At 43.3% G+C, this 17861-nt stretch overlaps 1 protein-coding gene across 3 annotated transcripts in view; it reads right to left on the bottom strand.

Annotated features, from left to right (window-relative positions):
- VPS16 (VPS16 core subunit of CORVET and HOPS complexes) overlaps nt 1-17861 on the bottom strand; it is a 517606-nt gene that overhangs the window by 86674 nt on the left and 413071 nt on the right. For 2 of the 3 annotated variants that reach the window (XM_044302614.1, XM_044302612.1), the window contains exon 20: nt 10330-10407. The exons of the other annotated variant lie outside the window; for it this stretch is intronic. In XM_044302614.1, the coding sequence (XP_044158549.1) occupies nt 10330-10407 (78 nt within the window). The remainder of the gene's footprint in view (nt 1-10329; nt 10408-17861) is intronic. 3 annotated transcript variants of the gene reach the window in all.

The following is a 17861-nucleotide window of genomic DNA, read 5'->3' on the forward strand; positions in this document are numbered from 1 at the left end:
GCCAGAGAAATAAGATCCGGATCATCATATATCTGACCCAGGGCTAAAAAGAATTCATCCACTGAACGGAGGGGCCGTGCCCCCACCGGCAGAGAAAAGGCCCAGGAATGAGCGTCATCCCTGAGCAGCGAGCTGATGATCCCCACCCTCCGTTCCTCATCACCAGAGGAATGGGGAAGTAGGCGAAAATGGAGTTTGCAAGCCTTTCTAAAACGAACAAAATTCTCACTACCCCCGGAGAATGTATCCGGGAGCAAGATCTTGGGCTCAGAACAAACTCCATGAACGCAAGCTGAACCGGTCACCTGAAACTGAGATACAGTTTTACAGAGATCTGCTACCTCCAATCAAAGACCCTGCATGCGTTCAGTCAAAAGTGAAACCGGATCCATGCTTGAGACGGTTTTGGCGGTTTATAATGTCACGGAAAGTGTACAGGAAACTAGAAGACACAAAATGAATATCCTACTCACTGGATCCAAAACTAAGGAACAAAAGGGAGAGCCCTGCATCAGACCTGGCTCTCTCCCTGACTGCTCAGCCTATGCGAAAATCCCAATGGTAGATGATTGCATATCCTCGTACCTCGACTGTATAACACCTGAACACCCTATAATAGTGAGGGGACATGGCCACCGGCTCCCTACACTTGATACGGAGGGAGTCAGGGTTATCTGGGATCCAGCAATCAGAAAAACACAAATGAATGAACAAAACTTATCTTGCAGAAGACTCAGAAGTAGGATCAGCATGCACACTCCAGGAAGGAATATAAACCGCAAAGTGAAGCAGTCTGGGGAGGGATTTAAAGGCATGCAATCAGTGCAACTACATGACAGCTGAGAGAGGCTAACGAGATGCGAAAATGAAAGCAAAACAAAAGGAAGCTCAAGGAGGAGGTTCTGAAAGGCATCTGTCAGAGCTTTTCAGATGTCTGGTGGTGACAGGTATGTACCTCTCACAATGAGATTTTAGGATGTTTTTTTTTTTTAATAACATTTAATTTATTTTATGGTAAAAGCATTTCTAAAGCAAAATATGGTTTTACACAGAGCTGGAGTACAAAAGTCAAGATAATAGCATACTGACTAACCATTCCATCATGTACAAAAGAAGAGTATCAGTAACACATTCTGCTCCAAATGACATTATTAATTTCCTAAAGCACATTACTAAATTCCCCAAACTCCCCCCCCCCCTTTCTTGATGTGTACCCGACCCGACTAACAACGTTCGCTTCTTAAATGCAAGTGGAAATTCCCCGCTAGGATGACTGGACTACTTTCAAATTACCAAATCTCCCTTTCAAGTCAGTGAGTAGATACCATTCCGTGAATTGAAAGTTTTTCATTATCTTTTGAATTCCAATGTCGGAGAGCTGTTTACTAATGTACACCTTCCATTTTCCAATTTAGGATGTTTTTAAAGATATCCCATTTTGTGGCTGTATTTTTATTTTTGAGGACTTTGTCCCAGTTAGTTCGGCCTATGGCCTCTCTTAGTTGGCTAAATTTAGCTTTTTTGAAGTTTGGTATTTTTGTTCCTCCCTGTAGAAATGCTCTTTTGAATGACAATTGGAAGGTTATTACATTATGGTCACTATTTCCCAGGTGTCCCCCAACCTGCATGTCTGTTGTTCTGTCAGACCTATTGGTTAATACTAAGTCCAGTATGGCCGTTCCTCTAGTCGGGTCCTGAACCAGTTGGGAGAGGTAATTATCTTTGGTTATTGCCAAGAACCTGTTTCCCTTATGAGATATACAAGTTTCAGTTTCCCAATCTATATCTGGGTAGTTGAAGTCCCCCATAATAACCACCTCATTATGAGGTGGTTATTATAAAAATGTTATGGCCCCTAAAAACAATTTCAGCAAATTACGTTAGAAAATCCCCACCTTCCCTTCTGAATGCTGCTGTGCCCCCAAACAGCGGTTTGCGACCACATATATGGTGTTGCTGTATTCAGGAAAAAATGCATAACAAATTGTGGGGTGCATTTTCTCCTGCTACCCCTTGTGAAAATAAAAAAAATTGGGGCTAAAGCGACATTATATTGGAAATAAAAGTTTATTTTCACCCCTAGATTTATTCCTTGAGGGGGTATAGTTTCCAAAATGGGGCAACTTTTTTTTTTTTCTAGGGGTACCTCGGGGTCTCTTCAAATGTGACATGGCACCTGAAAACAATTCCAGCAAAATCTGCCCTCTCCTCCGTTAACAATACAGCACTCCTTTTCTTCTGTGCTCTGCCGTGTGCCCATACAGTAGGTTACAACCACATATGGGGTGTTTCTATAAACTGTAGAATCAGGGTAATAGTGAGATTTTTTTGGCTGTTAACCCTTGTTGTGCTACAGGAAAATGTTATTAAAATGGAAAATCTGCATAAGAAAATGACATTTTAAAATGTCCTCTCCATTTTGCTTTCATTCTTGTGGAACACCTAAAGGGTTAACAAAGTTTATAAATTCAGTTTTGAATTTGTTGAGGTATGTAGTTTCTAAAATGGGGTCATTTATGGGTGGTTTCTAATATGTAAGCCCCACAAAGTGACTTCATAACTGAACTTGTCCTTAGAAGAGTGGGTTTTGCTTCTAAAATTCTAAGCCTTCTAACTTTCTGAAAAAATTAAATTACATTTACAAAATTATGCAAACATAAAGTAGACATGTGGGGAATGTAAATGAATAACTATTTTATGAAGTATCACTATCCGTCTTAGGGACCTTGCACACGACCGTATGCCCTCCGAGACATATGGTCTGTGAGCAGGCCATATGTCTCGGCGCGGCATTGAATGTACGCATGGGAGCACACAGCATCATAGATTACAATGATGCTGTGCACTTCGGGCCGCCCACGGTGCTATTGTACCGCTCTCATAAAATCAAAAAAACCAAGCTGGTTATCACTTAGGATATTATTAACAGTTACATACTCATGTATGTCTCTTAACCTCCCTGGCGGTAGGACTATGTCAGGAATTTTGTACCAAAAGTGGTACAATTTTTTTCATGAAATTTGGTGTTATGTATTGTAGGCTTGCAATTCTTAGTACCGTATATACTCGAGTATAAACCGACCCGAATATAAGCCCAGGCCCCTAATTTTACCCCCAAAAAATAGGAAAAAATTATTGACTCGAGTATAAGACTAGGGTGGGAAATGCAGCATATGTGGGGGATCTGTGGAGGACAGTGTTATGGGGGATCTGTGGAGGACACTTATGGGGACCTGTGGATGCCACTGTTATGGGGTGGATCTGTGGAGGACAGTGTTATGGGGGATCTGTGGAGGACACTTATAGGGACCTGTGGATGGCACTGTTATGGGGTGGATATGTGGAGGATAGTGTTATGGGGTGGATCTGTGGAGGACGCTGTTATGGGGTGGATCTGTGGAGGATGCTGTTATAGGGCCATGAGGGGGGGGCAGCATAAGACATATAGCATCTTATGCTGGCCCCCCTCATGGCCCTATGTGTCCCCTCGTGTCCTAAACTGCGCACATAACTGCCTTTGCGTGTAAAGTGTTACTCCTGTGTAAAACAAACACTCTCTCTCCTATTGATAACAGGTCCGACTGTCACGATAAATGCACTACAGCGAGCGGGAGCTGGCTGGCCGGCCGGCGCGTGACTGACATCACTTAGTAACGCTCCTCCCACTTCAGGAAGCAGGAGCGTTACTAAGTGACATCAGTCACGCGCCGGCCGGGCCGCTCGCTGCAGTGGCATTTTCGGGTCGGCCAAATCGAGACTCGAGTATAAGACGAGGGGGCTTTTTGAGCACAAAAATATGTGCCAAAAAACTCGTCTTATACTCGAGTATATACGGTAATTACTGACTTAAACTTACCAAACAAGACTTTAGTAGACATCCCAGATGTGATAAAGTTTCAAACACAAAATCATGAATTATAATCTAATAAATAATATTATTTAATTGAATAATGTAATAAAAAAATTATGAAATTTGTCAAACAAAGAAAATTCAATAAACATCCTAAGGCTACATGCACACGACAAACTGCGGATACACAAAAAACGGAAGCCGCCCGTGTGCCTTCCGCAAAATGCGGAACGGAATGGGCAGCCCATTGTAGACATGCCTATTCTTGTCAGCAAAACGGACAAGAATAGGACATGCTTTTTTTTTTTTTTTTGCGGGGTCAAGGAACGGTGCAATGGATGCGGACAGCACACGGAGTGCTGTCCGCATATTTTGCGGCCCCATTTAAGTGAATGGGTCCGCATCCAAGCCGGCGGCTCGGATGCGGACCCAAACAACAGCCGTGTGCATGAGGCCCAAGTGTGATAAATTTTGAAACACGGGACTGCACAAAGTCTGACGTCACAATCAGGACAATGGAACCTGGTTTCTTTTCGGACTTTCTTTCCATTGCCATCTCTCTTTGAGCAGCAAACCACGCACATCCTGGTAGGTGCTGCCTTTTTTGCGGATGGTGGAAAGTAGTCCATAAAGTGACTACCTGTCAAGAGTTCTGGGTTGACAACGTCAACAGCACGACTTCCAGGTCTGTTCACAGCTACTGATGGCGTCTGGTGGTTGACAAAAATCCTCTCAACCACCTTCCATATAAACTCAGAATGAACAAGAGGCTTGTCACTCTTTGCTCTGTGCAGGATATATGCATTCCATTTTTTTTGCTGTTTGCGCATAGCCGTATAAAATGTCATCGCCTGATAGGCTCTGTCAACACCGACCATGGTAGTCTATCACGACTTGCGGCTTCAGCACATCTTTCCCACCTTTTGTGTGGACAATGGCAGTAGAGGTATTGTACACAGTACTCATGAGACACACGTCCTTCTTGTCTCGCCAGCGCATTGCCATCATCTTACCCTTCTGCCAGGTAACCATTTCTCCAGTTTTGCGTTTTTTCTTGGCAAACATAGATGGCATGTCACGTCGGTTAGGCCTAACAGTACCATATGCATCAGTCTTGTTTTGTAGCAAAACCTCATACAGTTCCGGAGACGTGTAGAAATTGTCCGTGGTCACACAATATCCCTGGTTCAGCATTGGCTCCAGCAGTGTAAAGACAGATGATGTGGCCATCCCATAGCCACTGTACCTGGGGTTGAATTTCGTGCCTTTACCGGTGTAAATGACCGAATTCCAGATGTACCCAGTGGATGACTCGCAGAGCATGTAGGATTTGATGCCAAACCGCGCTCTTTTGGATGCAGTGTACTGTATCCAGCTTAGGCGTCCCTTGTAAACCATCAAACTTTCATCTACGCTGACGTCCCTTTTTGGCATGTAGGTCCGCTGGAAATTGGTCACAATAATTTGCCATACCTCCCAGATTTTTTAGTTTGGGCGCAGGATGCGTGGCCTCATCAAATTCTTCATTGTTCGTGAAGTGGAAATACTTCATGATGAAGGAAAACCGGTATTCTGACATCACGGTGCCAAAAAATGGAGTGGCCAGTAACTTATTGGTGGTCCAGTACCATTTCTGGAGCGGTTTCCCCATAACCCCCTAAAGAATGATGAGTCCCAGAAACTGCCACATGTCCTCTTTGGTCACCGGTTCCCACTTTCTGCTTCTGGAAAACGTGGCATGCAGCGTAGCAGATTGCTGCTGTTGGTAGCGATTTGTCTCTGTGACGATTTTTTCAATTACCTCCTCAGTGAGAAATAATTGCAGGTATGCCAGAGGGTTGTCACACTCAACATCTACCTTCTTCCCAGGTGATCCAGTGAACAGGAATCTTGGGGGATCTACCTGGTCCGTATTGCAGTCAATAGGGCACCAAGTGCGCACATGGCTGAGGTCAGGTGCTGGATCATCGCCGTTGTCACTTGCCAGATCAGTGTCAGTGTCAGACGACAAAGCTCCCCACAACTCACTATCACTCAGTTCTGCGACCTCCCCACAACTCACTATCACTCAGTTCTGCGACCACGTCCGTGTCACTGTCACTCAACTGGTGTAAAAGCGCTTTTGTAGTAAAGTTGCGCTTTTTTGATGCCATGTTATAAATATTTCATGGGCACAAATGACAGAAATATGGCAGGTAAGGGGCACTGTACAGTGATCAAATGTCATATCTGAGGTTATACAGTGTAATCCTCTCAGATCACAATATATAACCTCTTTTATGTGTGTGTGTCACTTTTTATGTTTATATTTATTTGAATTTCCCGCCCAGTTCCGCTCCCTTGCGCCGCTGCTGCTTGCAGGAAACGGAGCCAGGAAGTCAGATGCCGGCTGGGTGTTATGCATCTGGAGCTAGAGTCTTGTTCAAATTTACCTTAACTTGGCTTGGACCATATCTACAGGGGAGTGGTGAGTACAGAGCTAGCACGCGGAGCACTGTATTAAGCAGTCATTAGTATTTGCCCCATAAGATGCACTGCCATTTTCCCCCAACTTTTGGGAAGAGAAAAATTCTTATAGGATGAAAAATATGTTATACATTCAAAGAATCTTTTGGGGATTTGTTTTACTTTCTTTGGGCACCTGTTGTTCATTTTGTATTTTTGCATATTCTATCTCTTTTTATTACATATTTAATTAAGCCCTTTGTATATTTCAAAGGCTACAGCTGACCTCTCAAATTTGTATTTTTTAAATGCATTTTTGTCATATATTGCCCTTTTTACAGTAGCTGTAAAGTCATGTGTTGTTTAACTTTAGCGGTTTGTTACCTACAGAAATACATTTTTTCAGTATAATTACCCAATGTAGATTAAAGCTCTCCCATGTATCCCCTGTACTGTTATGTGACAATAGATACTCCCAGTCTATATCCCCTCATACTGTCCTCAACCCGAAGAAATTGTCCTTTTTAAAATTCAGTGGTTTTGACCTTCCAGACAGAGTTTTCTTTTTATAGTACAATTACACTGTAACATAGTAACATAGTTTGTATGGCTGAAACTCTACAGGTGAAACTCGAAAAATTAGAATATTGTGTAAAGTTACACGATAGTTACTTAAAAGGTGAAACTAACATATGAGATAGACTCATTACATGCAAAGCAAGATATTTCAAGCCTTTATTTGTTATAATTTGGATGATTATGGCTTACAGTTTATGAAACCCCAAAGTCACAATTTTGAGGTACCCTTTGCTCAGGGGTATGGATTAATTAGCTGACTAGAGTGTGACACTTTGAGCCTAGAATATTCAACCTTTTCACAAAATTCTAATTTTAAGCTGCATTAATGCAATTGTTTTGAATTTGCATTACTGTACTGAATGAAATAAATGGACTTTTCAGTTGTATTTCATCCTGTAATCCTGCAAGTTGATCCAGAGGAAGGCAAACAAATAAACTGTAAGGTAGAAGCCATTTTTCATGATTTTAGGGGGAAAAAATTCCTTCCCGACTTTAATCAGCCAATCAGAATAACTCCCTGGATCAAGGACTTCTCCAGATATCTAATAACTATAACTTGTAATATTATTACACTCCAGAAATATTCCAAACCAGAAACATCCAGGGCCCTCTTGAACTCTTTTAGTGAAGTTACCATCACCACCGCCTCAGGCATAGAATTCCATAGTCTCACTGTTCTTACTGTAAAGAATCCTCTTCTATGTTTGTATACAAACCTTCTTTCCTCTAGATGCAGAGGATGTCCCCTCGTCACAGGTATATAAAAAAAAAACAGTTTTTACTTTTTTTATTTTTATGTTTTTATAGCCAATATTTGAGGCTACAACACTCACTACTTTTTCTCTTCTTCAATATTACCATGTTCGATACAGCAGCATCACAATATGTGAATTGCTCATTGCCACCTGAAGGCCAAAATAAGAATTACAGCGGATTAAAGTAAATTGCCAGCATCCCCATTGGCCGCAGTGCACACTTCTGGGTTCTTGACTGTTTAGATGCCGCGGCATCTAAAAAGGCTGTAATGACAGAGATCAGAATTATTGCCGGTTACGGTCATTAGCCACGTGTCACTGCTATATGAAACAGTGGAGACCCGCTGGCCATGGGCCCGCTGCACGTGCAAGCAGGCGCCATGTTTACCCATCACTCTAGCGCCGTACATGTATGGCAATGGTAGTGAAAGGGTTAAACCTCATCTGCCACGTCTCTGCCCAAGCCTCCAACACAGCCAGATCCATCTGTAGCAGTATACTGCCCTCTTCAGTTTAGTGTCATCTGCAAACATTGATATTTTACAGTGCAAGCCTTCTACAAGATCATAAAGGCTCCATTCAGACGTCCGTTCATTTTCAATGCGGCCGGAAAAGATGCGGAAAGCACACAGTGTGCTGTCCGCATCTGCACTTCCGGTCTGTGGCTCTGCAAAAAAAAAATAGAACATGGCATTTTCTATTATAGTGCCAGCTATGTGCACATGGCCGGTGTCAGTGTTTTGCAGATCCACAAAACACTTACGGGTGTGTGAATAGACCCTAATAAATATATTGAAGAGAATAGGGCTGAATATGGACCCCTGTGGAACCCCATTAGTGATGGTAACCCAATCTAAGTGTGTACCATTAATAACCACCCTCTGATAGAGATGGGCAAAAAAATCAGCTATTTCCCGGCCCGCAGGGAGAGGGTATCTCAGTGTACATCACTGTGCGGCGCAGAAACATACATAGCCAGTCCATTGTGGTAGTGAAAGTGTTTGTCTGTGTGTCGGTGACAGGCGTCACTCTTAGGCCCCTTTCATACGGGCGAGTTCTCCGCGCGGGTGCAATGCGTCATGTGCACACATTGCACCCACACTGAATCCTGACCCATTTATTTCAATGGGTGTACATGTGTACATGAGCAATGTTTTTCACACATCACTTGTGCGTTGCTTGAAAATCGCATGCATGTTCTATATTCTGCGTTTTCAAGCAACGCAGGCCCCATAGAAGTGAATGGGGCTGCATGAAAATCGCATTGCATAAGCAGGCAAGTGTGGATGCAATGAGATTTTCACGGATGGTTGCTAAGGAGATGATGTGAATAAATAGGCATGAGCCCCACGACCCCATTAAAGTCCATTTACGTTATTATTTTCCATAATAACATGGTTAAAAATGGAAAATAATAGCATTCTTTAATACAGAATGCTAAGTAAAATATCCATTAAGGGTTAAAAAAAATAATAAACAATTACTTACCTCATCCACTTGATCACGCAGCCGTTATCGTCTTCTTTCTTCTTCTTGCCAAACCTGCAAAAAGATGTCATCGCGCTCACCACCATGCTCTGCATAGATAGTATGCTGGAGGACCACTCTGAACTGTGCCTAGAATTGCTTATCTATGAAATCAGGTGCACACCACATTACCGGTTATATGACATTGTTTATTCACCCCAATATAAGAATCAAGGCCTAATGGAATCGCTTATCTATTAAACAAGGTGGGCACCGAAATAATGGTCAGATTAGTCAGCTCATCCACCCCAATTTAAGAATAAAAGTGTAACCAAATTACTGATCCATTAAACAAGGTGAGCACCCAAATGACAGTTAGGATTACACAGCTTGGGCTACTTTCACACATTTCCATTTAGTCCCCATGCATTCTGAATGGAAAGAGATCCATTCAGGATGCATCAGGATGTCTTCCGTTCCATCAGCATTTCGTTTTATAGCGAAGAAGGACCGGCACTAATTTTCTTGATGATATGAAGAGACGTTTATTCAAGGCATAATAGCATCATCAGTGACTAGTTTAGGCTCAAGCCTGAGCCTTTTTCAAACTGCATGCTTTTCCCTGTACTCTATCTCTGGACCTCCAATAGAAATAAATAGAGTCTCCATGCACATGTGCGACTGGCTGCTCTGGTCATTTTAGTGAAGCTGCAGCACGGTGACTCAGTGGTGCCTTGCAGCATTGAGGTCCTAGGTTCGAATCCGACCAAAGACAACATCTGCATGGAGCTTCTATGTTATCCGCATGTTTGCATGGGTTTCCTCCCACGCTCCAAAAACATACTGATAGGCAAATTAAATTGTGAGCGCTATTAGGGAAAGCTTGCTGCTAATGTCTGTAAAGCGCTGCAGAATATAACAGCGCTATATAAGTGCATGAAATAAATAATAAATAGCTGCAGGGGAAAAGGGGTCCCCGTTATTGTGATCATTTGGGGTCCCAGTGATCTTAATGTTATAACCTATCCTGTCGATAGGGGATAACTTGTAAAAAGAGGAATACCCTTTTAACTTTATGTAAGAAAAAGCCTATTTAAATACCATGTAATTTAATATTACAAAACAAAATGTCAGAAAGTCAAAAATGAGTACATTTTGTAACTCATAGGTACTGTAGATCATAAATAAATAAAAATACTCAAAATTGAAAATACATTTTTAATATTCTCTCACCTTAGTAGCCAAGTCATTTTTTGCTTTATTGTACTCATCTACTGCATTCTGCAGCTCTGCAACACGGCCTTCAACACTCTATGTAAATGGGTGAATATATAGTTAAAAGAAGGAAAACATACAAACATTATTATGTCAAATGCAGCACACATAAAGGGGTTTAGTCTACTAACAACATTTATCACCTATCCACAGGATAGTTGAAAAGTGTATGATAGCTGGAGGTCCTACAGCTTGGACCCAACCAATCATTAGCATGGACAGCCCTCAGTCCCCTTTAGAGTGGCTGTGTATATATATGTATGATCACTGCTCCATTCGCTTAAGTGCTTGGCTATCTCCATCAGTTCCATAGAAGGTGGGTGTCAGTTGAAATTTACAACTGACACTCTGTTGAAATAGCCAGGATCAGAGAGAATTTCAATCCTATGTCCTATGGTGCCCCACCTTGCGATTGTGCACCCAGGCAGCCGGGCAAAGGGCTCTAGACTTGCCATGTATGTAATCTTAAGAAGGGCTGGCTACTGGTATAACACTCATAATTATATATTACAGTGTCTAAGGACTGCAAGTTCAAGTCCCCAAACTTGACTTAACCACTTCAGCCCCGCTAGGTGAAACCCCCTTCATGACCAGGCCACTTTTTACACTTCGGCACTACACTCCTTTCACCGTTTATCGCTCGGTCATGCAACTTACCACCCAAATGAATTTTACCTCCTTTTCTTCTCACTAATGGAGCTTTCATTTGGTGGTATTTTATTGCTGCTGACATTTTAACTTTTTTTGTTATTAATCAAAATGTAACGATTTTTTTGCAAAAAAATGACATTTTTCACTTTCAGCTGTGAAATTTTGCAAAAAAAACGACATCCATATATAAATTTTTCGCTAAATTTATAGTTCTACATGTCTTTGATAAAAAAAAAATGTTTGGGCAAAAAAAAAATGGTTTGGGTAAAAGTTATAGCATTTACAAACTATGGTACAAAAATGTGAATTTCCGCTTTTTGAAACGGCTCTGACTTTCTGAGCACCTGTCATGTTTCCTGAGGTTCTACAATGCCCAAACAGTAGAAAAACACCACAAATGACCCCATTTCGGAAAGTAGACACCCTAAGGTATTCGCTGATGGGCATAGTGAGTTCATAGAACTTTTTATTTTTTGTCACAAGTTAGCGGAAAATGATGATGATTTTTATTTTTTATTTTTTTCTTACAAAGTCTCATATTCCACTAACTTGCGACAAAAAATAAAAAATTCTAGGAACTCACCATGCCCCTCACAGAATACCTTGGGGTGTCTTCTTTCCAAAATGGGGTCACTTGTGGGGTAGTTATACTGCCCTGGCAATTTAGGGGCCCATATGTGTGAGAAGTACTTTGCAATCAAAATGTGTAAAAAATGACCGGTGAAATCCAAAAGGTGCACTTTGGAATATGCGCCCCTTTGCCCACCTTGGCAGCAAAAAAGTGTGACACATCTGGTATCGCCGTACTCAGGAGAAGTTGGGGAATGTGTTTTGGGGTGTCATTTTACATATACCCATGCTGGGTGAGAAAAATATCTTGGTCAAATGCCAACTTTGTATAAAAAAATGGGAAAAGTTGTCTTTTGCCAAGATATTTCTCTCACCCAGCATGGGTATATGTAAAATGACACCCCAAAACACATTCCCCAACTTCTCCTGAGTACGGCGATACCAGATGTGTCACACTTTTTTGCAGCCAAGGTGGGCAAAGGGGCGCATATTCCAAAGTGCACCTTTCAGATTTTGCAGGCCATTTTTTACACATTTTGATTGCAAAGTTCTTCTCACACATTTGGGCCCCTAAATTGCCAGGGCAGTATAACTACGCCACAAGTGACCCCATTTTGGAAAGAAGACACCCCAAGGTATTCCGTGAGGGGCATGGCGAGTTCCTAGAATTTTTTATTTTTTGTCACAAGTTAGCGGAAATAGATGATTTTTTTTTTTTTCTCTTTTTTCCTTCCAAAGTCTCATATTTCACTAACTTGCGACAAAAAATAAAAAATTCTAGGAACTCGCCATGCCCCTCACGGAATACCTTGGGGTGTCTTCTTTCCAAAATGGGGTCACTTGTGGCGTAGTTATACTGCCCTGGCAATTTAGGGGCCCATATGTGTGAGAAGTACTTTGCAATCAAAATCTGTAAAAAATGACCGGTGAAATCCGAAAGGTGCACTTTGGAATATGTGCCCCTTTGCCCACCTTGGCATCAAAAAAGTGTCACACATCTGGTATCGCCGTACTCAGGAGAAGTTGGGGAATGTGTTTTGGGGTGTCATTTTACATATACCCATGCTGGGTGAGAGAAATATCTTGGCAAAGGACAACTTTTCCCATTTTTTTATACAAAGTTGGCATTTGACCAAGATATTTTTCTCACCCAGCATGGGTATATGTAAAATGACACCCCAAAACACATTGCCCAACTTCTCCTGAGTACGGCGATACCAGATGTGTCACACTTTTTTGCTGCCAAGGTGGGCAAAGGGGCACATATTCCAAAGTGCACCTTTCGGATTTTGCAGGGCATTTTTTACACATTTTGATTGCAAAGTTCTTCTCACACATTTGGGCCCCTAAATTGCCAGGGCAGTATAACTACCCCACAAGTGACCCCATTTTGGAAAGAAGACACCCCAAGGTATTCCGTGAGGGGCATGGTGAGTTCCTAGAATTTTTAATTTTTTGTCGCAAGTTAGTGGAATATGAGACTTTGTAAGGAAAAAAGAAAAAAAAAGAAAAATCATCATTTTCCGCTAAATTGTGACAAAAAATAAAAAATTCTAGGAACTCGCCGTGCCCCCCACGGAATACCTTGGGGTGTCTTCTTTCCAAAATGGGGTCACTTGTGGCGTAGTTATACTGCCCTGGCAATTTAGGGGCCCAAATGTGTAAGAAGTACCTTGCAATCAAAATGTGTAAAAAATAGCCTGCGAAATCCGAAAGGTGCCCCTTTGCCCACCTTGGCTGCAAAAAAGTGTCACACATGTGGTATCGCCGTACTCAGGAGAAGTTGGGCAATGTGTTTTGGGGGGTCATTTTACATATACCCATGCTGGGTGAGAGAAATATCTTGGCAAAAGACAACTTTTCCCATTTTTTTATACAAAGTTGGCATTTGACCAAGATATTTTTCTCACCCAGCATGGGTATATGTAAAATGACACCCCAAGACACATTCCCCAACTTCTCCTGAGTACGGCGATACCACATGTGTGACACTTTTTTGCAGCCTAGATGCGCAAAGGGGCCCAAATTCCTTTTAGGAGGGCATTTTTAGACATTTGGATCCCAGACTTCTTCTCATGCGTTAGGGCCCCTAAAAAGCCAGGGCAGTATAAATACCCCACATGTGACCCCACTTTGGAAAGAAGACACCCCAAGGTATTCAATGAGGGGCCTGGCGAGTTCCTAGAATTTTTTTTTTTTTTGCATAAGTTAGCGGATATTGATTTTTTTTGTTTATTTCTCACAAAGTCTCACTTTCCGCTAACTTAGGACAAAAATTTCAATCTTTCATGGACTCAATATGCCCCTCACGGAATATCTTGGGGTGTCTTCTTTCCGAAATGGGGTCACATGTGGGGTATTTATACTGCCCTGGCTTTTTAGGGGCCCTAAAGCGTGAGAAGAAGTCTGGAATATAAATGTCTAAAAATGTTTACGCATTTGGATTCCGTGAGGGGTATGGTGCGTCCATGTGAGATTTTATTTTTTGACACAAGTTAGTGGAATATGAGACTTTGTAAGAAAAAACAAAAACAAACAAAAAATTTCCGCTAACTTGGGCCAAAAAAAATGGCTGAATTGGAGCCTTACCAGGGGGGGGAGTGATCAATGACAGGGGGGTGATCAATGACAGGGGGGTGATCACCCATATAGACTCCCTGATCACCCCCCTGTCATTGATCACCCCCCCTGTAAGGCTCCATTCAGACATCCGCATGATTTTTTACGGATCCATGGATACATGGATCGGATCCACAGAACGCATGCGGACGTCTGAATGGAGCCTTACAGGGGGGTTATCAATGACAGGGGGTGATCAGGGTAATCAGGGTGATCACCCCCCTGTCATTGATCACCCCCCCTGTAAGGCTCCATTCAGACATCCGCATGATTTTTTACGGATCCATGGATACATGGATCGGATCCACAAAATGCATGCGGACGTCTGAATGGAGCCTTACAGGGGGGTTATCAATGACAGGGGGTGATCAGGGTAATCAGGGTGATCACCCCCCTGTCACTGATCACCCCCCCTGTAAGGCTCCATTCAGACATCCGCATGATTTTTTACGGATCCATGGATACATGGATCGGATCCACAGAACGCATGCGGACGTCTGAATGGAGCCTTACAGGGGGGTTATCAATGACAGGGGGTGATCAGGGTAATCAGGGTGATCACCCCCCTGTCACTGATCACCCCCCCTGTAAGGCTCCATTCAGACATCCGCATGATTTTTTACGGATCCATGGATACATGGATCGGATCCACAAAACGCATGCGGACGTCTGAATGGAGCCTTACAGGGGGGTTATCAATGACAGGGGGTGATCAGGGTAATCACCCCCCTGTCACTGACCACCCCCCCTGTAAGGCTCCATTCAGACATCCGCATGATTTTTTACGGATCCATGGATACATGGATCGGATCCACAGAACGCATGCGGACGTCTGAATGGAGCCTTACAGGGGGGTTATCAATGACAGGGGGTGATCAGGGTAATCAGGGTGATCACCCCCCTGTCACTGATCACCCCCCCTGTAAGGCTCCATTCAGACATCCGCATGATTTTTTACGGATCCATGGATACATGGATCGGATCCACAAAACGCATGCGGACGTCTGAATGGAGCCTTACAGGGGGGTTATCAATGACAGGGGGTGATCAGGGTAATCACCCCCCTGTCACTGACCACCCCCCCTGTAAGGCTCCATTCAGACATCCGCATGATTTTTTACGGATCCATGGATACATGGATCGGATCCACAAAATGCATGCGGACGTCTGAATGGAGCCTTACAGGGGGGTTATCAATGACAGGGGGTGATCAGGGTAATCAGGGTGATCACCCCCCTGTCACTGATCACCCCCCCTGTAAGGCTCCATTCAGACATCCGCATGATTTTTTACGGATCCATGGATACATGGATCGGATCCACAAAATGCATGCGGACGTCTGAATGGAGCCTTACAGGGGGGTTATCAATGACAGGGGGGTGATCAGGGAGTGTATATGGGTGATCACCCGCCTGTCATTGATCACCCCCTGTAAGGCTCCATTCAGACGTCCGCATGTGTTTTGCGGATCCGATCCATGTATCCATGGATCCGTAAAAATCATGCGGACGTCTGAATGGTGCCTTACACGGGGGTGATCAATGACGGGGGTGATCAATGACAGGGGGTGATCAGGGAGTGTATATGGGTGATCACCCGCCTGTCATTGATCACCCCCCTGTAAGGCTCCATTCAGACGTCCGCATGATTTTTACGGATCCATGGATACATGGATCGGATCCGTAAAAATCATGCGGACGTCTGAACGGAGTCTGACAGGGGGGTGATCAATGACAGGGCGGTGATCAATGACAGGGGGGTGATCAGGGAGTTTATATGGGGTGATCATGGGTGATCAGGGGTTTATAAGGGGTTAATAAGTGACGGGGGGGGTGGGGGGGGTGTAGTGTAGTGTAGTGTGGTGTTTGGTGCGACTGTACTGACCTACCTGAGTCCTCTGGTGGTCGATCCTAACAAAAGGGACCACCAGAGGACCAGGTAGGAGGTATATTAGACGCTGTTATGAAAACAGCGTCTAATATACCTGTTAGGGGTTAAAAAATTCGGATCTCCAGCCTGCCAGCGAGCGATCGCCGCTGGCAGGCTGGAGATCCACTCGCTTACCTTCCGTTCCTGTGAGCGCGCGCGCCTGTGTGCGCGCGTTCACAGGAAATCCCGGCCCTCGCGAGATGACGCGTATATGCGTCGTCGTGCGCAGGGCTGCCACCTCCGGACCGCACATCTGCGTTAGGCGGTCCGGAGGTGGTTAAAGGGGTTTTTCAGTATTTTAATATTGATGACCTATCCTCAGGATAGGTCATCAATATCAGATTGGTGGTGGTCCGCCGATCAGCTGGTTAAAAAAAAAAGGCAGCGCGCTGTTTGAACGCTGCCTTCCCTTTATTGTTTACCTGTTAACAGAAAAACGGTGAGCAGGTGTAATTACAAGGTGTTCCATTCACTTCAATGGGACAGCTCATTGAAATAAATGGGATGGCTTGTAGTTACACCTGCTTGCTGCTGCGCTGTCGACAGCAAGCAGGTAAACAAACAAAAGAAGGCAGTGTTCACATGGCACGCAGCTTTCTCTTCAAACAGCTGATTGGCATGGGTGTCGAACTCCCAACCAATCTGATATTGATGACCTATCAGTAAACATAAAAACCCTAAACAATTAGTATCACTGCAATTGTAAGCACCAGTGATACATAATTTTTACTGAAAGTGAACATATTAAAGTTAGAGTTATGATGAAAAAAATATATATAGCACTGAAAATCTGATGGGCAGCAATATATAACTGAGCTAAGCAAGTTTTATGCAAAAAAAAAAAATATATATTTCCTAATTTCCCTGGTTCTTTTCTGGCCCTTTGTTTACATGCAATAAAAACAATCTCTGCCCCTCCCCCTGCTCTGCTAAGGGAGTGAATACAAGAGCTGCCCTGAGTGACATGTCTGCCTGCTGGGAGACTCTGCAGCATGTTGTAAGTGTAGAACTACATGTCCCACCTGTATAATGACACTGCTAATACACATAAGATCTTCACCCTACCTTCTTGTGCAATGCTCTCTCTAGTATGTCAGCTCCAGTGCCCAGCATTGTCTTCTCACTGCCTGCAGAGCTGTTCAGCTGAAGGGGTTAAGAATGCTAGGATAGAGTAGACGGCAGTGAAGGGGGGCATGGCCAGCACAGTGACTCTCGTTTACAGGCTTGTAAACAACCTTTATCAGAGCAGGGAGAGAAGCTGACATCACAGGTCATTTGACCCTCAGTGAAATCTGAGAAACCAGCCACTGGAGATAAAGTGAGTGAATTGGAAAGCTGTTACATTTGCTTAGTTAGGAACACAGAAAGAACAAAAAAAATAACTTGGATAACCCCTTTAAAGGTGTTGTCCCACAAAAATATTCTACAGTTTTCAAACCAGCACCAGATTTGAATACATTTGGAATTGCATAAAATTGAAAATTTAGCACAGCCACTGAGTTATTCAATAAAATGCACCTGTATAGGGCCACCTGCTGTTTGTTGTTTTCTTATTTCTTTGTCCTGCTCACTGAGAAGGCCCCACATGCTCAGTTTCATCCTTCTACTGCCTCCTGAGCTGTGATAGGGAGAGCATGGACAAACCACCTTGACAGCAGAAAAGGTACTCCCCTTGTGCTGCCAGCTTGATATAAATACATCACAGCAATGAATGGAGAGAT

This window comes from Bufo gargarizans, chromosome 8 (assembly GCF_014858855.1).
Source record: "Bufo gargarizans isolate SCDJY-AF-19 chromosome 8, ASM1485885v1, whole genome shotgun sequence".
NCBI classification, from domain to species: domain Eukaryota; kingdom Metazoa; phylum Chordata; class Amphibia; order Anura; family Bufonidae; genus Bufo; species Bufo gargarizans.